Raw genomic sequence first — 24,766 nt, 5'->3', positions numbered from 1 at the left:
TAATATCACTGAAGTTGGAGCTTAGCATTCAGTTATTAAGTATGATTATCAAATGATAAGAGAAATATACAAAAGAATGGACACCTCTCATGGCCTGCTAGCAGTAATCTCATAGCATTGTTGTGCTAGCAGCATGCTGAAATTGGAGCTTTGTTAAGGAGCTGTGATTTCTGCTTGCTGTGAGCTGAGTTTTGTCTTGGAAGCATTGCAGATCACCTTTCTAGCATTGCATGTTATCTGGCTGTATATCGTTACACAGAGTCTTACGCTCTTTTCTCCTTAACCCTGTCACCCGAGAGACAGAGACTTCTTTATTGAGGAAGAACAAATTCCTTACACCCAGCAACAGCAAATTCACAGCCAAGGCATTCAAAGGGTTATAGCTGATATGAGAGTTAAGACTTCAGCACGTGAATCTGAAAGGGGAGTGGGGTACAGAATTCAACCCATAGCAGTCTGTTCTTTGGCCCTCCCAGATTCATATCCTTCTCACATGCAAAATACATTCATCCCATCTCACATCCCCCAAATTCTTAACCTATTTCAGCATCAACTCTAGCTCCAAAATCTCATCTAAGTATCTTCTAAATCAGGTATAGGTGAGACTCAGAGAATGACTCATGCTGGGGCAAAATTCCTCTCCAACTGTGAATGTGTGAAACTAATAAATTATCTCCTAAAATACACTGGTTGGATAGGCATAGGTAGACATTCCCATTCCAAAAAGAAATTGGAAGAAGAAAAGGTCACAGATACCAAGCAGTGATTCTTTGAAAATATGAAGAAGTATGTGAAATAGTTAACACTTTATTTCAAATATTTTTAATACTACATTTTAAGTTTTTATAAATTTAAGGAATCCTACCAGAGAGAAATTCAGCTATCCAAAACGATTCATTTCCTGTACTGATTAAAATGATAAGAAGTTTTGAAAACTTAGTGGGTTTTCTAGGCCTTTTTGCCAGTTTATCAGTACAAAGTGCCAAAAAAGACATGATCTTGCTGACAAGGACCAGGATTTAAAGTTTAACCTAATGAGTTATTCCATTTTTATCATCTAATCTCCTCTTGTGTTGTTATTTTGAAAAGTCCAAAAAGTATCTTTTACTTTCAAAATTATGTTAAAGAGTACAGTTCCTCCAAAATAGAAATACCAAATTATATCTTTGTATTATGTTCTTCCCAGATGCTCGAACACATACACAGTCAAACAAAAGAGGAAACAGTCAGTCTTATAGAGGTTCTGGAGAAACAGTTTGATCAGCTTTTTACTTCTCTTGATTCCAGGTAATAAGTTAAAAATATATACTCAATGAAACTGAAGCTTTTAACATTAACTTGTCATTTTATTCCTTTGCATAGATTAAAGTAATGAGTAACTATTAAACAAGTTTGGAAGGTTATGGGTGGTCCCTGTAGGCTGATGTTGACAGCTTCAAAATGAAGAGCAGCATTTTTGGGGTTTTTTTTTATTTTGACTATTTGCCTTCTGATCCAAAGCTGTTCAGATAATTTCTTTCTTAAACCAGTTAGCACAGAAAAATGATTTCAAATTCTGAATCCCATTGTAGAATTCAGCATACTTGGGAAAATGCAAACATACTTTTTCTGGTATGTAATTTCATCATTTTTTCTTGTGTTTATTTGCATCACAGAAAATAATAACATACTTTCTAATACTCATTTCTAAACAATACCACCATACTGTTATATAGCCATCCTTTTTTAAAACTTTGATATATAAGAGCTTAAATAATCTTTAATCACATTTTTGTATTTCAAGAGGCAGGCTCATAAAAGTAAGAAATATATTTGGTAATGGTACTTGCCCCTTTGGATCTGGGTTCTTTTTATTTTTTTTTTTTTTAGTCTAATTAGGATATCTAGAACATAGGCTCAATACACTATGAATGAATCATATTCTTTATTCCTCAATGTTGTTGGTATCTCATGTTTAATATTCAGTTATAAAATTTTAAGTGATAGGTCATGTGCATACATTTTTATTACATTTTTTAATAGTGGTATATATGCATAATGAAGTTTACTTTTGTAACCATTTAAAAATGTACAGTTTAGTGGCACAGGGTACTTTTATGTTTATCTTGTTAAGAACTACCAAACTGTTTTCTAAGTTGGCTACACAGGTTACATTCCCACTAGCAGTGCATAAGAGTTTCAGTTTCTCCACATCCTTACCAACACTTGTTAATTCTTTTTTAAAATACAGCCATTTTGAGGATGTGAAGTGGTATCTGATTTTGTATTTGACTTACATTTCCATAATAGCTAGTGGTATTGTGGACCATATCCTTTCAGTTGACCATTTGCTTATTTTTTTCTGGAGAAATATCTATTCCAGTCCTCTGCCCATTTTTGAATTGGATTATTTGTTTTGTTGTTGCTGGGTTGTAGGAGTTCTGTATCCATTATGGATATTAATCCTTTATCAAATATATCATTTTCAGATAATTTCTCTTGTTCTGTGGCTTGTTGTTTTTTTTTTTGACTTTTTTAATTGAAGTGTATTTGATTTACAATGTTGTGTTAATTTCAGCCGTACAGCAAAATGATTCAGTTATATATATTCCTTTTCAGATTATTACAAGTTAATGAATGTAGTTTCCTGTGCTTTACAGTCAGTCCTTGTTGTTTATATGTTTTATATATAGTAGTGTGTATCTGTTGATCCCAAACTCCTTATTTATCCCTCCCCCCTTTCCCTTTTGGTAACCATAGTTTGTTTTCTGTGTCTGTGAGTCTGTTTCTGTTTTGTAACTAAGTTCATTTGTATCACTTTTTTAGATTGCACAGATAAGTTATATCATATTATATTTATCTTTGACTTACTTCACTTAGTATGGTAATCTCTGGGTCCATCCATGTTGCTGCAAAGGACATTATTTCATTCTTTTTTGTGGCTGAGTAATATCCATATATATATGAATATATATGTTTATGTATGTATGTGTGTCACATTGTCTTTATCCATTTATCTGTTGATGGACATTTAGGTGCTTCCATATCTTAGATACTATAAATAGTGTTGCTATTAACATTGGGTGCATGTATCTTTTCAAATTAGAGTTTTTGCCTTTTCCAGATATGTGCCCAGGAGTGGGATTGCTAGATCATGTGGTAACTCTATTTTTAGTTTTTTTAGGAATTGCCATGCTGTTTTCCATTGTGGCTGCATCAGTTTACATTCACACCAACAGTTGTAGAAGGGTTCTGTTTTCTCCACAGTCTCTCCAGCATTTATTATATTTGTATAATTATAGACTTTTTAAAAAAATTATTTATTTATTTATTTATTTGGGGAGTAATTAGGTTTACTTATTTATGTTTCAGAGAGGGACTGGGAATTGAACCCAAGACCTTCTGCATGCTAAGCATGCACTCTACCACTTGAGCTATACCCTCCCCCTATTTGTAGACTTTTTGATGATGGCCATTCTCACTGGTGTGAAGTGATATACTTCATTGTGATTTTGATTTGCATTTCTCTAGTAATTTGTGATGTTGAGCACCTTTTCATGTGCCTGTTGGCCGTTTGTATGTCTTTGGAGAAATGTATGTTTAGGTCTTCCACCCATTTTTCTATTGCATTGTTGGTTTGGGGTTTTGGGGGTTTTTTATTTTATTTATTTATTTTTTTTGATGTTGAGCTGTAAGAGCTGTTTGTATATTTTGGAAATTAAATGCCCTGTCAGTTGCACCATTTGCAAATATTTTCTCCCAGTCCATAGGTTGTCTTTTTGTTTTGTTTGTAATTTCCTTTGCTGTGCGAAAGCTCGTATGTTTGATTAGGTCCCATTTGTTTATTTTTGCTTTTATTTCTTTTGCCTTAGCAGACTGACCTAAGAAAACATTTCTTCTGTGGCTTGCCTTTTCACTCTCCTGATAGCATTCTTTGATCTAAATAAGTTTTTAATTGATAAAGTCTGTTTTATCTATTTTTTCTTTGTTGCCATGTTTTGGTGTCATATCCAAGAAATCATTGCCAAATCTAATACTGTGAAGCTTCCTCTCTGTGTTTTCTTCTAAGAGTCTTATAGTTTTAGCTCTAACATTTAGGTCTTTGAGTCATTTGGGGCTGATTTTTGTATATAGTGTAAAGAAAGGGCCTAATGTCATTCATTCCCAGTACCATTTGTTGAAAAGATGGTCTTTTTTCCATTGAATGGTCTTGGCACTTTTGTCAAAACTCAGTTGACCATATATGTGAAGATTTAATTCTGGGCTGTCTGTCTGTCTGTCTGTCCTTGTGGCAGTAGAGCACTGTTTTCATTACTGTGGCTTTGTAGCAAGTTTTGAAATCAGGATGTGTGAGCTCTCCAACTTTGTTGTTCTTTTTCAGGATTGTTTTGGAAGGTTGGGGTCCCTTGAGATTCCATGTCACTTTTAGGATGGGTTTTTCTGTTCCGATTTTGATAAGGATGGCTTTGAATTGTAGATTGTGCTGGGTAGTATTGACATCTTAACAGTGTTGTCTTCTAATTCATGAACAACATGAGAGACCTTTCCATTTATTTTGCCTTCTTTAATTTCAGCAATGTTGTGTAGTGTACACGTCTGTTGCCTCCTTGGTTATGTTTATTCCTAAATATGTTCTTTTTTTTTATTCTATTGTAAATGGTTTTCTTAATTTCCTTTTCAGACTGTTCAGTGTAGCCAAGTCTTTTTTTGAGGCCAGATTTGATTTTGAGGAAATCATTTTACTCATTTGTTTGATGAATAAAATGAGCAATTAGACACTATAATTTTTGGTGCAAAATATCTTAATTTCCATAATAAAGTAATTGTACCGTAGGCACAGAAAATTTCTTGAGTAAAATGAGGTAAGTAATGAAGGAGTAATGCTATAAGCTTCCTGAGTGATTACTTTGAAGATTATAGTTAATTAAGTTCTGGTTTGGTGAAGTATTTAAAAATATCATTTTAAGTTCATGTAATATGTATCTACTTACAGAAATATTTTAATGTACAGATAGATCCTTGTGAGAAATGAGCACAGAATGTGTTTGTTATAATGGCACAAATGACAGCAAGATGGCCAGGGTTCCTCCTACTTTTAAAAGTGGTGGTGGAATCATCCAGGGTCTATCTTACTGTGCAGCTCTGACAGCTGTCTCTGTGACATGATAACTGTGTCCTCCTACAGAGGCTGATTTTTCTCTAGTTACATGCACACAGCTTCCACTCTAATACATTTTAGTTCAACTGAATGCCCCTTTTAACAATCTTACTTTATTTACGCTCACAAAATAGTGAAATTATCTGTTCAATACTGTTGAGTTACTGTAAACTTACTGTCATAAACATGTTTATGAAATACTGAAAAATAACTTTATCGTAAATGAAGGAAAAAGAACCTGTGTGAAGAAGTAGTAAGAAATACAGGTGATTATTTATCAAATGTAATGATGGCTAAGAGCTACATTGAAGAGAAAAAAAATGATTTGGATGCAGCTATGAAGATAGCAAGAGAATTAAAATCGGCACCTTCTCTAAGGACATACTGTGACCTGAATCAGGTAGTTTTAATATTTCATGTGAATTATTTCTGTGGTAGCTTATTTTACCTACTTTGGAATATGATATTTAAAACCTAAGAAAAATTTGTTTTTTAGATTATCCTAACTTGTAATGGCATCAGTTTAGAATTCTTAGGTGTTTGAATTCTAAGACAAACATTAATAAATTTGTTTGGACTTTTGTTATTATTTATCACTCAGGGAAATGATGTAACACGATTCAAGAACAAGTAGGGTGACCCTCAATCTAGAGTTGTTTCTAGGTCACTAGAATAGAAAATGAAGACCAATAAGAGTAGCAAATTAAATAGGACTCTATTTCTCTTTTATAAGCAGCTAGGTATGACTGTCAACTCTTGGCTTAAAAACTTAACAAGATCCCATTCAGGTTTTTCTCTCAACCTGCCACCCTAAGATGTGCAGGTCAAGAGACAGGATACTTCACTCTATCCTGTCCTCTAGTGATGTGCCTGGAGTTGTGCAGAGAGAGAAATATGTTTCTTATGCGCTCGTTGGCAGGACAAGGTTAACCATCAGTCCTCTTTGCTAATTTCTGTCTTGCTCCCTTGGGGTATATATCCTACTCTATTGTCTTTGAATCCTCAGGGCCTCATTACCCATAGATAATGAGATGTTTGGACTGAACTGAGGTACAAAATAGAAGCCATTGGTTTACCTGCCTCTAAAGTCTTGAACTACAAATTAAAGGAGAAGAGTTTACCACCATCTTACTTGGCCAGGCCTCCCTCCAGCTATAGTTCTAAAAAAGTAATCGTCAATTCCTGTGTATTACATGTGAGGCATTAGGAGGTTAAAAAAGTAGTAAAATTTGGTCTTTATCCTAGTTAGTCTAGTTAAGAAGATGGGGGAAAAAAAGAAAAACATGAGGATAGCAATGCAGATGCAAAATAAATCTGATCAGAAATGCCTCTGACTGTGTAGCTATATTCCATTTATTAACTAGTGTCCTGTGTTGTTGTTGTCTGTTAATACGTATCTCCAAGAGATTTTAAATTTTGGAGTTGGGGGAGTCACAGACACTTACATGCATCCCTCACTTTACTTGCCTAAAATCAAACTGTAAGCATGTTACTTAGTGAAATACCTACAGGGTATAGTTTTGCTTCTCAAATCTCATTCTGTTTCAACAGTATTTATAACAAAATAAAACACACACATAAGTGATACTTCTCTTTTGATTCTAGATTATTCGGACTTTGAAGCTAACATTTGAGAGTGAATTGTCACAGGTTAGCTCTCTAAAACTAAGGAGCTCTCCCAAGTAAGTTATAATTCAGGAGAACATGATAATTAAGTATAAAGATGTATTAGAGCCTAAATTTATTAAAATAGCAAGCAATTATTAATTGATAATTCAGTTCAAAAATGTTTCCCAAGTTAGCAACTAAATTAAAATAAGTAATTTATGATAAATTACAAAGTTATTAAGTGTTCTGTATTTTGGAGTTTTTAATGTCAGCAACTAATTTTTATTAGAGAAAGTAGTAAACTTATATTAGAACATTTTTTTATGTGAAGTATTTAATTATAGGTTGAACATGAATTGCAGTGAGATCATCTGTATGTTCAACACTATGGGAAAGATTGAATTTGAAGACTCAACAAAGTAAGTATTTAAAAGAATAGCAACATGCCATTAGTGTCTGACATGGCCTAAGGGACAGAAATATTATCTAAGGGACAGAAAAATTGATGTTTAGTGTAGTACTTGTGATTCAAAAGCTGAAAAACAATGTAAAGGGCAGCGTGGTTTCTATCATTTAAATTCTGTGTAAGACATTTAAGAATTAAAAGACGTAGAAGGAATCAGCACTCAATGATACGTGTCTGAATCATCTTTGAGAGCCGTTCATTCAGCCAGCATTGAACACTGACTTTATGCTAGGTACTAATACCCCAGGTACTGAGATTTATGCAGAGAAGTTGCACTAAGTAGAGAATGACCCTTGTAACAATAAAGTGCGTAATTGCTGTGAAAGTTGCATATGCAGAATTTAATGGAGATGCAAAGGAAATGAGCAGTTCTTGGGGCAGGGGGTGGGTAACAGGGGACTTGGAAAGAGGAGATTTTATGTTTCTTCATCCATGAAAAATGAGTAGCAGTTGGAGAGGAGGACAGAAGGGAGGCAGGTGTCTTAACAGGAAGATAACATACTACATTCAAGGAACAGCATGTATAATACCACATGGCAGAAGGAACATGGAGGCTAAATCCTAGACTTTGTATGCTGTGCGGGGGCGTCTGCACTTAGTTTCCTAGACCTGTGCTATCCAATATGGTGGCCACTAACCACATATGGCCATTTAAATTTAAGCATAAATTAATTAAAACTAAATGAAATGAAGAGTTCAGTTCTTTGGTTGCACTAGCCGCATTTCAGGTGCTCAGTCATATGTGGTTAGTGGCTGCTGTATTGGGTAGCACTGCACCATTTCATTATCGCAGAAGGTTCTGTTGGACAGCTCAGCTGTGAATAATAGAAAACCACTGAAAGATTTGCAGCATGAAAGCAAATAGAATTAGGTTACATTTCTTAAAGATAACTCTAGTGACCATTGAGAGGATTCTTTGGAAGAATATGAGGTTGGAAGCTGAAGGATGGTTTAGGCTGTTATATAAATAGTCTCAGCAAATGATGAGAAACCAAACATAGGTAGAGCACTGGAGAGGAATAGATAATGACAAATGTTAAGTTGGGAAAAGTGATGAAACTTAGTAGTTGTTGGGTGTGAGGAATGACGAAAAGGGAGGCGTCCTCGATGATTTATAGATCTGTCTTTGGTGACTAAGTTGGTGGACTGTGGTATTATCCACCAAGGCTGGGACACAGGAAAGAAAGAAGTTGGGAGGGGGAGATCGTGGGGTATGTGGTTGCTGTGGTTTACTGTGTCTCTAGAGCAAAATGTTCAGAAGGAAGTAGGCCGTATGTGCTGAAACTTAAGAAGAGGTTCTGGACTTGATTCTTTGTTCAGGAGTAGTCCAAATATAAATACTTTAGAAACCACCCCCTGCAGAAGAAAGTAAGTTCATCCAGTTGTAGGTGGTATGTCTCCTGGGGAAATCATCCCCTAAGAAGCACCACATTCATCACTTTGGGAAACTAATGAGGGTCCCACCCACAGCCTCATCAGCTCAGAAACAGGCATGAGCAGATCTAGTCTAAGCCAAGTAAACTCTTGTAAGAGTGCCAGTTTATTAAATTGAGTGCCGTTTATTAAATTAAGGGGCAAATAGAATTGCCACGGGAACTAGAACAGTTACGTGGGCATTCTCTTCCAACATCCAGACAGACACAAGAAGCCAAATCATCAGAGGTTGCTTTGTTTGCAGCATTTTGGGAATAAAGAGAGTAAGATTTATCAAATAACTGAACTGCATCAGCCCTAGACAGCATGCTGCAGCCCTTGCCCCACGGGGAGGAGGTTGCGAGAGGACTTTGTCTCAAGTCATCATCCCCCGTACATGGAGCCCTGGCCCCTGTTTTCCTCTGTGACTTGACGTTTTACACTTCCATGGATAATCATCCTTTCCAGTCATTACGTGCGTCTAGATATTTTCATGACTAGAATATGGTGATTGTCAGTTATTTTTAATCCTAGATGCTATTCTGTCTCTGTAAGAGTTTGTATTGATTCAGATTTAACTCTGAGTAATCTTAAATTTCTTCCTAGTTTTTAGGGAAAGTATCATTGTAACCTGCCTCTACCGTTTACAGGTGGTAATAAAGGAATCGGTTTGCCCAGTGAGAGCAAATATTGAAGTAGATCAAGTACAGTGCCCTTGAAAAATAATAAGTTTTAAATTAGGGACAGGGTAACCTGCAAAAAAACAAAACAAAACTGAGAAGGAGCAGGAGAGAGTGGTGTTCTAGAAGTCAGAGGAGAGGTTTATGAGACTGGAGTTGGTTGATGGTGTTAAATGTCTCAGAAAGGTCAGATGAGAGTTGGTTGTGAAAAGAAATGTTTCAGTTACAAAGTTGTGTACATACGTGTGTTGTCAGGAGGCGTTTGGACCTTTATTCAGTGTGTGTTAAGAGACAGATAAGATAGGTCAGTGCTGATTCCTGTTGGCTTTGTTAGTTCTTATTTCTGAAATGGCTCTTAAATGGTGATCTGTGAAGAAACTAAATCTATCATGAGTTAACTAAAAGCTTTTGAGACTCAACCTCATTTCTTTGATAGAATTTCTCTAGTTGTTGGTTTGAGAGCCCAAATCTGTGTGGATTTGTGAAGAAGACAGAAAAATAATGGAGCAAAGGGAATAATCAGCTGTAGGTTGGTGACTGTTGAACAATCATTCCCAAAGTATTCAGACGAATGGTGACTTTTAGCCTAGGTGGAGGTTTCTAGTAATTTGCTTAGGACTGTACCCCGCACTGCTTCCTATACTTTATTTTTAATTCAGTGAATTAAAAGAAATAATCTTCACATAATTTAAAATTAAACACCTAAGCCAAATAAAAATTTGAAGCTGATTTTTTTTTTAGAGTTCTTAACAGTTTTTTTATTCAAGTACAGTCAGTTACAATGTGTCAGTTTTGAAACTGGATTGAAATTAAAAACTACATCCAGTGTTCTTTTAGGATCAAATCATTGTGATGTGACTATGTCAAGTTCTTTCTTCAGCTTCTCGTTGATTTTTACCTCTTGACCTTTTAAAACCCTTGGGCTTGCTTGAGAATGGGCAAAAGTTTCTTTTAGGGTAATGGAAATATTCAAAATTAGATTGTGATGGTTACACAAGTAAATTTAGTAAAAATTACTGGATCTGATAGTGTGTAAATTATACATTAATAAAGCTGTTAAAAACCCGTGGGACACCTGTGTGACTAACTCTGCACATGTCACAGTATTAACTGTCAGGTGTAAAGGAAACGGTTTGAAGGTGGATATAAAAAATTTATCAAATGACTTAAAGTAGCCTTTATATTTTTAAACAGATGTGATCCTCAAGAAAATGAAATTGGACAGAATGTTCTAAAGAACAATAATCATAAAAAGGAATTTGCTTGTAGTCGTACACAACCATCACTAAAAAAGAAAAAGTTTGACATTTCTGTCCTAACTAATGAAGCCCCACCAACTCCTTTGCGATGGGAAACCAATAATGTGCATTTAGAATCAAAAAACTTCCAGCCACAGAAAGATGTTGTTGCAACAACATCCCCTAAAACCACTGCTGCTCTACCTCAGATGGGATCCAGCCCTGATGTGATCATTGAAGAAATTATTGAAGAAAACCTGGAAAGTGAGTAAAAATACAAAAGCAAAGAAATAATATATCATGTCTGGAATTAGAGACAAAATTAGTTCTTGTTTTTCCCTGTACTTAAACATGTTACTTACACCTCACTGTGAGTTAACACCTGTTGATTCCATGCCTCTACTGTCACATTCCTAAAGTTCAGATTATTTTTATTTTTAATTCAGGAATATTAGCTAAACTCTGAGGTATAATTTTAATATTAGGGTATTTGACTTTTTAGTGTTCCACATATAAACCCATATAAAAGATGAGAATAGTGGGAAGGCTATAGCTCAAGCGATTGAGTGCATGCTTACTGTGCACAAGGCCCTGGGTTCAACCCCCAGTACCTCCTCCAAATATAAATAAATAAACCCAATTACCTCCCCCTCATAAAACAAAACAAAACAAAAAAGGCCAAAAAAAAGATGAAAATATTATAAATAAATGAGAGATTGTGACTTTGTCCTTAAATTTAAGAAGACCATGTCTTAAATCTTTGTTCTGAGATACCTCCTGTTATAAAATGAACTATCATGAGTACAATAGCATCTGAGTGGTCGCATTTTAAATGTATCACAGCTGTTTGATTGGGTTTCCAGCGGTGTCTCCCATCAGCACCAGAGTGAGATCACGTTGTGTGCAATTATCCCGTCAGTCTTCTTCAGGACCATTTTCAAGATCCACTTTGATTTTTTCCTTCCCCCACCCCACCCCCCAGTCTGTTTCATTGGTTGACTTTACAGAATATTTTGGATACATAAAAAAGGACACGTTATTTTCTCTCATTTCCACTGGATGATTATTGTCACTGATTATCTCAGTGAGTTAAGAAAACTATCAGTATTTTGCCTACTGATACAGGGGGTCCTGCCACTCCAGTGTTTTACCAATTCAAGTACAGCTTTTTAAACAGTATGTTAAGTGTGCCATTGCCAACATAATAAAATTAATACAGTTGTCTTTCTCCTCTATATTGTTGAAGCATGCTGCACAGATTATCTTATGGAGACACCTAAATATCAAGAAAAGCCTCTTCAGAAGAAATCTCCTTTTGGATCAAAAGCAGGTACTTTATGTATAGTAACTCTTAAGAAGAGTGAGGCCGTGAGTAACATGAATTTTACTGATACGTAAAACATCTTCCTTTTTAATGGTTAAAGTTCTGGCTGTTATTGGCAAAAATATTTCTGAAATTTATAACACTTCTCTCAGCAATCTCTCCAGTTACACGTGCTTATCTCTTTACCTCATTCTCAGTATGCATATTTTTCTTTGCAGTCTGTTTTGGATAGGTAAAATGATCTGTTTGTTCTGTTTTTATCATCTATCCTTCAATTCCTTCAAGTCTTTGTTTTTTAAACATTTTTACTAGATTTACTAGAACATCTACATTGTTCAAAAATTAAATGTATACATATTAAAATACCCTGTGAAACTTTTCCCCTAACCTGTTCTCTTTCCATCTAGTCTCCTCTTCCTTTCCAGAGTTTCTTTATGCATATTCGAACAAATACACAGATTTTATTTTTCTAGTTCTCGTTTTTTGTTTTTGTGCACAAAACGTAGCGTGCCATACACACTGTTCTGTTCTTTTAAATCCTTTCTTAACATTGTACTCTGAGATCTTTTCATATCAGTAAAAACACTTGGCTTAATTACTACTATATACAAAAAATTTCTCACTGTCTTATTCTACCCAACCCTTGCTTCCACCAAAACATGCACATCTTCCCCTCAATTGCTGCTCAATATGTTGGCTTTCCCAGACATTTTTTTCATACCTCTCCAGCCTGAGAAGATTTAGGAGTCAGAGTGGCTATGAGCTAATTATTGGTTCTTTCGATTTAGTACAGTTTAAAGGAGATTTGGAGCTATACTGGAAACCTAATCATTATCAAGGGGGTTCCAAGTTCCAATTATATTTATAAATAAACGTTGGTGTTTTGTTGTAAAACAGAGTTATAGCACATACTCTGACTTTAGAACCTAACTACCACAGGAACTACAGCTCATTTATTTAACGTATTTTACAAGTAAAATAAAATGTTCATGGTTCGGGTTGCGAAAGAAATCTGTGAAAGTGGGCTCTATTTGTTTTATCAGTCTAGTTACTATTTTATAGTTTGGACTCTTGTGGGGCCTAGGTCTTCTAGAGTTTGCAGTGCTACAAGACACTTACTATTCTTTTAGAGGAGATTGCATTCTGTTTTTAGTGAATTTTTTCCTAACTTTTGGTTTCTTAATATGGTTTAAATATTCTTATCCAGGTTCTCCAGAGCTAGTTTTTGTAAGCCATGTAATACATCCTTGCCACTTCTATGTTCGGAAGTATTCACAAATAAAAGATGCAACAGTATTGGAAAAGAAGGTGAATCAGTTTTGCAATACGAGTTTACACCTTGGTCCTTCAGACATTTTGGAGCTAGGTAATGAAATACTACTCCAAGTTAAAATCTGAAGTTTATTTAAATATTGTAATATTTGGCCAACCCATATAGACTTTTGTGATACAGATTTGTACAAGCGTAAAAGGCTTTGGAATTGTTTAACATAAGTTTAATTTTATTTAACTTATTTAGATAACTTAGCTAAATATTAAAATTGACTGTCAGATGAGGTACACAAAAACTCCACTATGGAGTAAGGTGAGATATTTTTTAAATTACAAACCCCTGACGGGTTATGTAGTTTGTCCCGTTGTGTTCTGTAAGATGGGGCCTTGCTGTCCACATGTGAATGGTGAGGATGTCATTGCACACCTGGGTGAGGCAGATGCAGAAGGCCTATGGCATCTGCTTCCTGGGCCACACAGCATGGTAGGTAAACTTAATCAGCCCATGTTAATTCTAAGGCTGTGTGTGATTTGCTGTAATTTAAACTTTCATTACAAATACTTCCCTTATAACATTGATTAAATATGGTATATCTATAATAAGATGAGGCTATGATTTGACTTATTATTAGAGCATTTTTCTCATTCTGCTAACATTGGTCAACACCTGCATATAACTAATACCAAAAAGTTCTGTATGATCTGTTTAGCTTTATATAGTAGTTCTTTAAAAGTGTGATTAATTCCCAGCTTGTCTGTGTCTTTTTTCAGAATATCAGAAGACTAGAACCATCATATACTAACAAAAATGAATAATAATTTTAAAAGTTAAAAAACAGGGTTTAAATTATGAGCATCTAAAGCGGGAAGTGTAGTGTTAAACTTATTTTTTATGGCTGGAAATAATTCTTTAAATTTAATATATGCCCAAAAGCTCAGTTTAGATTCAGAAAATATGCTAAGAAAGCCAGAAAGTCATCCTTTGCTTTAAATTGTCAAGGATAATTATTATTTCAAGGCAAATATACATGATTTAAATACTCATTTATCTTTTGAGAAATGGTTGGTAAGGGAAGAAATGTGATATGATGCTTTAGCAGAGTATCCCCTGTTCCCTTTTCCTACCTATGTTCTTCATTATAAGGACTAATAAGTAGCTCCAGTAGACTTGTATCTCACCTACTGCAAGAAAGAATGTTTTAATAGCATGTAGTTTAAAACTAAAGATATAGGTCATGTGGTATAGCAACATAAGAAAAGGGTTGATGACAATCTCAAGGCCAAACTAATGTTTTGGTAGAAGTTAAAATTGAAAGGCTACCCTGATGTGCCTCTCAGCTATCCTGTTTTTATTAGCATATACAGAGGGGATTATAGAGCATCTTTGTATATAATCTGTGACCAGGTCATACCAAATTTCTCTCTAATGCTGAATTAGTTAAAAGGATGGCCTCCAACACCACCTGCTACCTCTCCTTAGTAGCTACGAGGCTCTGTCTGCCTACTTTCCTCACACATTTGGGTGGAGGACCATTTTCATGGGGTTGTTGTGGGGAGGAGGTGAACTCACACACAAAATATTGAGAACGTTGCTGAGCCCATTGTAAACGTAAAAATCCGGGCCTCTTTCTGGCTTGATCTTTTTTTTTCCTGGTTATTTATTTGTAATTCATCTGATGCCTCCATGAGGCCCTCCTCTGCTGCTACGTCCTTGGTTCATCTTCCCCTTTTCTGAAGTCCACTGTGTGTACATTTCTTAATTTTGGCCTTTCCCACTCTGCCTTTCTTGGTTCCTTTACTCTCATTCCACTTTTAATTGAGGGAAGGTAATTGCTTCTTCCTTTATGCTACCAAAGAAGTATGTTACAAATTTCAGCATGCATGTATCTGTGCACATGTGTGTGTACATACAAAAGGCTAGAAGTTCTTTTTTTTTTTTTTTTTAATGTTTTGCGTAGTGTATTATAGTAACTTAATTTGCCTGTCTCTTTTCCTTTCTTGAGCTTCTTGAGGCAGCATGGTCTCATTCGTCTTTGTTACAGTTCATAAAACACAGGTCCTCAGTAAAGGACTGCTGACTTTGTATTCTTTGTTTTTACCTCCCTGTCTAGCTCATGAGTTTCTGTATAACAGAAACTGTCAGAATACACTAGCTTTATTTATCCCTCTCATAGCATTTGACAGGGGGCTGTGTATTCACTGTATGTCATCAGTAAATACATGAATTAAGACTTCTTAGTGGTGGAACTAATATACATGTTTGTAACTTAGAGGTTATTGGGTGTTTTTCTCCATAAACATTGATAATGATTCATCTCCCTCATTGTTTAGGTGCAAGAATATTTGTCAACAGTATTGAAAATGGAATGTGGTGTCGAGGAACTATTACTGAATTAATTCCAATAGGAAGTGAAAATATCAGAAGACATAGTCCAACCAAATACTTAGTCCATGAAGTTGCACTGATACAAATATTCATGGTAGATTTTGGAAATTCTGAAGTCCTGGTTGTCACAGGGTATGTTATTTTATGATTATTACATGTTCTTAGCCTGCTTAGACACACTTCGTATGTGGAGGAGGGAGATACTAAAGAAAAAACTGGACAGGTACAGAGGAGTAATTTATCATTTTTCAGTTCCAAGGTATAGACTTTTTATTTTGCTCTGTAATTTGTCTTATTAATTACTAAATTGGTAAAGTGGTAAGATTTGTCTGTGTTATTAAGATGGGGAGCTTGCAAAAGGAACTTTCCAATATATCAAACTTAAATACTCTTCTTTGTTGCTTCAAAGCAGGGCATGAGGCACAAAAATAGTCCTTCTAAAAAAGTGTTACAGTTAGTTACCAGATGATTGCATACAGTTTTTAATGAGATCTCCAAAATTTAATTGATGTTAGAATTCAATCTAGGTGTTCAAAAATGTTTCCTCAATCTTCTAGGAAAATAAACTGATATTGTTCTTGTGGTAAGGACTAGTATTAATTATAGCATGGTCACTTCATTTAGTGGTCATAGCTTTATAAATAAATATATTTCTGTGTGGGGCTGTCATTATGCCTTTCAAGTTTAAACTGAATGGGTATATGAAGGACAATCCAGATGAAGGCAGTTGAGATTTATTTCTATGGATAGAAATAATGTCTGTGTTTATAAAAGCTAGATTGAATCTATGTAGTGAGATAGCATGAATTAAAATATAACTTTCTAGAAGATTTAACTTAAGGAGAGTATTCTTAGAAATGTATACCTTTTGTGAGGGAAGGCAAGTTTGGGTTTAAAGCATTCTTTTTTTGAATTTTTTTAAATATGCGTTTTTATTGAAATATAGTCAGTTTACAATGTCATTGTCAATTTCTGGTGTACATCATAATGCTTCAGTCATACATGAACATACATATGTTTGTTTTCCTATTCTTTTCCACCATAAGTTACTATAAGATATTGAATGTTGTCCCCTATTCTATACAGTATGAACTTGCCATTTATGTATTTTATATATATTAGTATGTGCAGATCTTGAACTCCCAATTTATTCTTTTCTACTCCCTTCCCCCTCCCAGTAACCACAAGTTTGTTTTTTGTCTCTTTCTGTTTTGTAAGTAAGTTCATTTGTCTTTTTTTTTTTTTAAGATTCCGCATGTAAGTGATATCATACGGTATTTTTCTTTCCTTTTTGACTTACTTCACTTAGAATGACAGCCTCCAAGTCCATCCGTCTTGCTGCAAATGGCATTATTTTATTTATGATGGCTGAGTAGTTTTCCATTGTATAAATATGCCACAACTTCTTTATCCAGTCATCTGTGGATGGACATTTAGGTTGTTTCCATGTCTTGGCTACTGTAAATAGTGCTGCTACGAGCATTGGGTGCATGTATCTTTTCGAATTACAGTTCCCCCCAGATACATGGCCAGGAGTGGGTTTGCTGGATCATATGGTAAGTCTGCTTTTAGTCTTTTGAGGAATCTCCATGCTGTTTTCCATAACGACTCCACCAAACTACATTCCCACAAACAGTGTAGAAGGGTTCCCTTTTCTCCATATCCTCTCCAGCATTTATCGTTTGTGGACTTTTGAATGATGGCCATTCTGACTGATGGGAGGTAATACCTCATTGTAGTTTTGATTTCCATTTCTCTGATAATTAGTGATATTGAGCATTTTTTCATATGCCTATTGTCCATTTGTCTGTCTTCATTGGAGAATTGCTTGTTTAGGTCTTCTGCCCATTTTTGGATTGGGTTTTTTTTTTAAGTTGTATGAACTATTTATATATTCTTGAAATTAAGCTCTTGTCAGTCTCATCTTTTGCAAATATTTTCTCGCATTCCGTAGACTTTTTGCTTTGCTTATGATTTCCTTTGCTGTGCAAAAGCTTATAAGTTTCATTAGATCCCATTTGTTAATTTTTGCTCTTATTTCAATTGCCTAGGTAGACTGCCCTAGGAGAACATTGCTAAGATTTATGTCGGAGAATGTTTTGCCTGTGTTTTCTGCTAAGAGGTTTATAGTGTCTTGTCTTATGTTCAAGTCTTTAAGCCATTTTGAGTTTATTTTTGTGTATGATGTGAGGGAGTATTCTAACTTTATTGATTTATATGCAGCTGTCCAGTTATCCCAACACTATTTGCTGAAGAGGCTGCCTTTACTCCATTGTATGTTCTTGCCTGCTTTGTCAAAGATTAGTTGACCAAAAGTTTGTGGGTTTATTTCTGGGCTCTCTGTTCTGTTTCACTAATCCATATGTTTGTTTTTGTACCAATACCATGCTGTTTTGATTACTGGTGCTCTGTAGTATTGTCTGAAATCTAGGAGGGTTATTCCTCCAGCTTCATTCTTTTTCCTCAGTATTACTTCAGCAATTCTGAGTCTTTTGTGATTCCTTATAAATTTTAGGATTATTTGCTCCAGTTCTGTGAAAAATGTCATGGGTAATTTGATAGGGATTACATTAAATCTGTAGATTGTTTTGGGTAGTATGGCCATTTTAACAATGTTAATTCTTCCAATCCAAGAACATGGAATATCTTTCCATTTCTTTAAGTCATCTTTAATTTCCTTTCTCAGTGTTTTGTAGTTCTCAGCATGTAAATCTTTCACTTCCTTGGTCAGATTTATTCCTAAGTATTTTATTTTTTTTGGATGTAATTTTAAAAGGAGTTGTTTCTTTACTTTCCTTTTTTGATATTTCATTGTTAGTGCAAAGAAATGCAACTGGTTTCTGTACATTAATCTTGTAGCCTGCTACCTTGCCATATTCTTTTATCAGCTCTGGTAGTTTTTGTGTGGAGCCTTTAGGGATTTCTATATATACTATCATGTCATCCACATACGATGACAGTTCTACTTCTTCTCTTCCAAGTTCCCCTTTATTTCTTTTTCTTGTCCAATTGTTATGGCTAAGACTTCAATACTATGTTGAATAGAAGTGGTGAGAGTGGGCATCCTTGTCTTGTTCCAGATTTTAGTGGGAAGGCTTTCAACTTTTCACCATTGAGTATTAAGCTGGCTGTAGGTTTGTCCTAAATAGGTTTTATTATGTAGAGATATGTTCCCTGTATACCCAGTTTGGTTAGAGTTTCTGTCATAAATGGGTGTTGAATTTTACCAAATGCTTTTTCTTCATTTATTGAGATGGTCCTGTGATTTTTGTCCCTTCTCCGGTTGATGTGGCGTATCACGTTGATTGATTAGCATGTGCTGAATCATCCTTATTCCCTGGGATGAACCCAACTTGATGATGGTGTATAATTTTTTTTATATGCTGTTGGATTCTGCTCATACTTTGTTGAGGATTTTTGCATCTGTGTTCATCAACGATATTTGCCTATAGTTTTCTTTTTTAGTAATGCCTTTGGCTTTGGTATCATGGTGATGGTGGCTTCATAGAATGAGTTTGGGAGTATTCCCTCCTTGTCATTCTTTTGGAAGGTTTTGAGAAGGATCAGTATGAGCTCTTCTTTGCATGTTTGATAGAATTCCACAGTGAAGCCATCTGGTCCTGTTTGCAGGGAGGGTTTTTTTTATTGCTGATTCTATTTCACTTCTAGTGATTGGCCTGTTCAAATGATCTATTTCTTCTTGATTCAGTTTTGGTGGACTGTATGTTTCTAGAAACTTGTCCATTTCTTCTAAGTTGTCCAATTTATTGCCATATAGTTGTTCATGGTATTCTCTTATGATTTTTTATATTTCTATAGTGGTTGTTGTAATTTCTCCAATTTCATTTCTTATTTTGTTTATTTGTGTCCTCCCTCTTCTTGGTGAGCCTGGCCAGAGGTTTGTCAATTTTGTTTACTCTTTTGAAAAACCAGCTCTTGGTTTGATTGATTATTTTTTCTATTTTTTTAATCTCTATTTTATTTATTTCCTCCCTGATCCTTATTTCTTTCCTTCTGCTGACTAGGTTTTGTTTGTTCTTCTTTTTCTAATTGTTTTAGGTGGTAGGTTAGGTTGTTTATTTGAGATTGTTCTTGTTTTTTGAGGAAGGCCTGTATTGCTATGAACTTCCCTCTTAGGGCTGCTTTTGCTGCATCCCATAGATTTTGTGTGGTTGTGTTTTCATTGTCATTTATCTCAAAATGTTTTTAAATTTCTTGTTTGATTTCATCATTGACCCATTGGTTTTTTTAGTAGCATGTTGTTTGGTCTCCATTGTTTTTTTCTCATTTGTTTTTCTGTGGTTGATTTCTAGTTTCATGCCATTGTGGTCAGAGAAGATGCTCGAAATAATTTCTATCCTCTTAAATTTGTTGAGGCTTCTTTTGTGCCCGAGTATGTGGTCTATCCTAGAGAATATTCCATGAGCACTTGAAAAGAATGTATATTCTGTTTTGGGGTGATGTAATGTCCCAAAAGTAGCTTCCAAGTCCAACTGTTTTATTGTGTCATTTAGTATCTCCATTGCCTTTGAAGCATTATTTTCAATAATTACTTGAATTCTTCCTAGAGTTGGTGATACTCATGTGAGATCAGAACACACTGCTAAGCAACATGTAGTACTAAATGACTTATGTCTAGTTCTGAGGAAGTCTGAACCATACGTGGAAGAGCTGCTGAAAGACATGCACCCATTAGCACTGCCATGTTCATTGAAAGACATTGTTCCACAGAATTCAGTAAGTGAGGCTTAAATTATTCCTTATTCAGGGTCCAGTTTTCCAATTTTAGCTATGTATTGCTGATCAGATTACTGAATGTAGGTTAAAGGCACCAGTTCTCTTGTTAAATCCATTTTGCATAATAAACAATTGGTGCCAATAAGAAAAGGAAATGAACTTCAGTTTCTGTAATTGGAAACGTTCTTAATGGGAAATTGATTTGAATATACATATATGAACATAATGATGCGTGAAATATCCAAGTAAACCATTAAATTTTGAAGTCAAATAAATATATAGAGAGAAATAAATTTAAATTATGATGTGGTATGTGTTTCTGTACATTTCTTCACTGTTTCTGTGGGCCTTTGCTCATTACTCTACTTTTAGCCCCTGTTCTATTCTGCTTTGTATTACTTATGAATATTTATTCCACAGCAAGATTTAAATCTCCTAGGAGACAGAAATTGTGTGTAAAAATGTATGTTAAGCAGTTATATCATTATAAAGTGTATGCCTTTGTTTATCACTGTACTCCAGCACTTAGCAAATCACTGAGCACATAGGAAGCATTCAGCAAATACTGGAAAGAGTGAACAAATGAGTAAGAAAGTAAAAAGAAACACACAAAAATATTAGCACTTGTGTTTCCTCAAAATGGTAAAATTGTTTTGACTTTAATTTTATCTTGTATATATGTTTTTGCACTTTCTATTCTGGGTAGGCTTTGCTTCTGTTCTCATAAAATCTTTAGAAAGATGTTTTATTTTTAAGGAATGTGTAGTTTTGGCTCTTGAAATTTACTTTAGGTATGGGTACTTAAAGTTTTAAAGATCAACTGGAAAAAATTTTTTTCAGCAGGTGAGTGTTTTTCCTTACTGTTTAAGTAGGATATGCCTCATCTGTTGCTAGTAACTGATGATGATTATAAGTATCTTAAATGTATTACATGGCTTCTATTATGCTTTCAAAATTACCTTTTGGATTTCATCGTTTATGTGTAAAATTCATATATATTGCTTGTTTTATTTTTAAATCTTTATTATCTTCATATTAATATTCAGAAGGAAAACTAAGTCCTAAAGGGAAGCAGCTTATGGTCACCTTGAGACCATGTTTATAAAATCTGAGTATGGTCCATACATTGTGCATACATAAAGATTGTCCTTTATAGGGTTTGTGGCCCTAGCTACTTCTTAAATATCTATGGTTGATTCATGCCTTCGCTCAAATTTGCAGACTTTGGCTGGTATAAAGCTTAATCTGTAGTATTATACCATTAGAGCTAACTGTAATTACTAAATACATTGGAATTTTACTTTTTCCACAGAATGAAGGCTGGGGAGAAGAAGCTAAAGTAGAATTTTTGAAAATGGTAAATAAGAAGGCTGTTTTAATGAAAGTTTTTAAAAAAGAAGATGGTGTGCTCATTGTAGATCTACAGAAACCACCAACAAATAAAATAAGCAGTGATATGCCCGTGTCTCTTAGAGATGCCTTAGTTTTTATGGAACTAGCAAGGTAGGTAACATTACAGCTTAAATATTTTCAAGATCATAGGTATAAATTAGAATAAGAGATTTTACCTTGAGAAACTGTGGGCTCTAAAATGAACTGTAACTTACCCTGAGAGGTTAAAAATACTGCTATCAGAGTTTTCTAAGTTCGATTGTCTGTGAAAAAGTTACATTCAGATCATTTGATTTAAGGAAATAGAGAAATTAAGGTAGCTCAAAATAGAAACGATTTGTAGATACTGAACATTTTTTTAGACTTGCTAACTTCACAGGAAGCTCCAGTAGGGTTTCAGGAATTACAGTTTAACAGTTCCTGACTTAAAATTTCTTACCTTTGGAGTAAGATCATGATCACCACTGAACATTTAATATAGGAATCTAGAATAAATTTCTTTTCCTTTCTCATCTCTGATGAACAGATTAAGATGACTAAGTAACTGCAGAGGTAGTGGAAGACACCAACTTTCTGTCCTGAGCAGTTGCATGACTCTGGAGGTGACTCGGGTAGATTCCATTCAGGAAAAATAAGTTTGGAGTATCTGAGCTGGGAGGAGCCACAGAGACCCTTCAGCTGGCCTTTCTGAGCGCCACCATAGACAGTGGTTAAGAAGTCAGCCAGGAGAGTAGAAGCTTTGAACATACAGCCCCAACTCAGAAATGTTCCAACACAAACTGAAGGTTAATTACTGAGTTTTGAGAATCTCTTGATAACCTGTTTTGATAATTGGAAACAATACCAAGAAATGTCACAAGTTAGAAGAGAGAAATTGGAAAAAGACTCTTGATAGATAAATCAGTATATATGTAAGTCTTCAGATCAGTTCACTGAGAAAAGAGAAACTTTAAGAAAATGGCTCTTATGCTTTTAATTATGCTTTTAACTAGGTTTAGGTCACAGTCACCAAGAAGTCACTCTGAAAAAAATATGACTTTACACTATCATCCACCTGTTTTGCCTAAAGAAATGACAGATGTTTCAGTTATGGTTTGTCATATAAATAGTCCTACTGATTTCTATCTTCAGCTGGTAAGTATATAGTGGCCCTTTAAGAAGAAAGTATTTTTTTCAAATTTTAAGTAGAAATATATAGTGGAAATGATGCCCAGTATGAATTTTAGAGCAAGCAAACCACTATCAAACTTCAGTAAACTTAAGTTTCTTAGTAGCTGCAACTTTAAACAAGAAATTCATGTGATTCATAGTAAGTTGAAAGAAATCTTCATCGTACAAGTTAGTGAAGTGTGGAGGGAAAGGACAGTGAAGGATGCCTAATGTATGGATGTTTCTCTTCTAAAATCTAGAAACCAGGAGAGCACATGGAGCTGGCAATTCAAAATAAAATGATAAAGCCTGTTTCTGATCATGCAAACACAGGAATATACTTAATATTACTAAGTAATATTCTGAATTTGAACACCAAAATAGATTCAGATTAAAGGCATTTCATATTACGTTTTGGATGTGTGACTGATGAGTTTGTTTTAGATAGCTATCAGCAGTAAGTTTCATCCCTACTGAGATCTTTGTGTCAGTGCTTTGTATGAATTAACTCATGGATCTTACAACAGTCCTATGAGAAAATTACTGTTATCTTCATTTAGATGTGGAGACTGTAACCAGAAGGGTGAAGCAACTTGCCTGAGGTTACACAGCTGCGAAAGAGTAGGGCCAGGATTGAACTGGGCTCATTTAGAGCCTGTCATCAGAAGCACTGCACCACACTGTACTGGTTTCCTAGATGAGTGGTGAAATTTTGTTTGTCACTAAGAGGACTTGTGTATTTCTTTTGTTGATTTTTTTAGTGTCTTTTATTTAAATCGAGGTAAAACATATATAACATAAAATTTACCATTTTAACAATTAAGTGTACACTTCAGTGCCATTCAGAATGTGTGCGTCTGTCACCACCAGCAGTGTAGTGCCCAAGGCTTCCAGTTTCTCCACATCCTCAGCAACACTTACTTTCCTTTTTCTAGTAATACCAAGTTTGAGGGGGTGAAGTGATCTCATTTTGGATTTGATTTGTGTTTTCCTAGTAGCTAGTATTGTGGAGCACATCTTTTCTTTTGCTTATTAGTTCACTGTTTATATGTTTTCTCTGGAGAAATATCTATTCCAGTCCTTTGCCCATTTGAATTGGATTATTTATTTTGTTGTTGTTGGGTTGTAGCAGTTCTTTATACATTATGGATATTAATCCTTTATCAGATACATCATTTTCAGGTATTTTCTCTCATCCTGTGGCTTGCCTTTTCACTCTCTTGATAGCATTTTTTGATCCAAAAAAGTTTTTAATTGATAAAGACTTTTTTTTCTATTTTTTTTCTCTGTTTCCTCTGTTTTGGTGTCATATCTAAGAAATCATTGCCAAATCTAACATCATGAAGCTTTTCCCGCCATATGTTTCCTTCTAAGAGTTTTATAGTTTTAGCTCTTACATATAGGTCTTTGAGTCATTTTGAGCTAACTGTTGTATAATATAAGGGAAGGATCCAATTTCATTCTTTCCCATATGAATTCCAGTTTTCCCGGTACCATTTGTTGAAAAGATGGTCTTTTCTCCATTGAATGGTCTTGGCACTTTTGTCAAAACTCAGCTGACCATATAATGTGAAAGTTTAATTCTGGGCTCTCTGTCCGTCTGTCCTTGTGGCAGTAGAGCACTATTTTCATTACTGTGGCTTTGTAGCAAGTTTTGAAATCAGGATGTGTGAGCTCTCCAACTTTGTTGTTCTTTTTCAGGATTGTTTTGGAAGGTTGGGGTCCCTTGAGATTCCATGTCACTTTTAGGATGAGTTTTTGTATTCCTCATGAGACATCATTGGGATTCTGATAAGTGTGGCTTTGAATTATAGATTGCACGGGGTAGTATTGACAGCTCAACAGAGTTAAGTCTTCAGTTCATGAATGTGGGAGACCTTTCCATTTATTTTGTCTTTAATTTCAGCAGTGTTGTGTAGTGTACAAGTCTTTTGCCTCCTTGGTTATATTTCTTACTAAGTGTA

The 24,766-nt window shown here is 34.9% G+C and overlaps 1 protein-coding gene across 7 annotated transcripts in view; it reads left to right on the top strand.

The window, feature by feature from the left end:
• RNF17 (ring finger protein 17) overlaps positions 1-24,766 on the top strand; it is a 91,930-nt gene that overhangs the window by 12,551 nt on the left and 54,613 nt on the right. For 4 of the 7 annotated variants that reach the window (XR_004325826.1, XM_032496540.1, XM_032496543.1 and 1 more), the window contains 11 exons: positions 1,187-1,287; positions 5,366-5,537; positions 6,743-6,819; positions 7,090-7,164; positions 10,499-10,806; positions 11,789-11,872; positions 13,074-13,232; positions 15,470-15,656; positions 20,093-20,261; positions 21,574-21,764; positions 22,646-22,787. Coding sequence is in view for 6 of the 7 variants with exons in the window: in XM_032496540.1 (XP_032352431.1) it covers positions 1,187-1,287; positions 5,366-5,537; positions 6,743-6,819; positions 7,090-7,164; positions 10,499-10,806; positions 11,789-11,872; positions 13,074-13,232; positions 15,470-15,656; positions 20,093-20,261; positions 21,574-21,764; positions 22,646-22,787 (1,665 nt within the window). In the remaining variant the exon portion in view is untranslated. Of the gene's footprint in view, positions 1-1,186; positions 1,288-5,365; positions 5,538-6,742; positions 6,820-7,089; positions 7,165-10,498; positions 10,807-11,788; positions 11,873-13,073; positions 13,233-15,469; positions 15,657-20,092; positions 20,262-21,573; positions 21,765-22,645; positions 22,788-24,766 lie in introns of those variants that run through there. The other 3 variants (XM_032496541.1, XM_032496542.1, XM_032496545.1) reach the window with 3 other exon arrangements.

Source organism: Camelus ferus, chromosome 14 (genome assembly GCF_009834535.1).
Source record: "Camelus ferus isolate YT-003-E chromosome 14, BCGSAC_Cfer_1.0, whole genome shotgun sequence".
NCBI lineage: Eukaryota > Metazoa > Chordata > Mammalia > Artiodactyla > Camelidae > Camelus > Camelus ferus.
The sequence above is the reverse complement of the archived record's forward strand: the minus strand, read 5'-3'. Positions and strand labels throughout refer to the sequence as shown.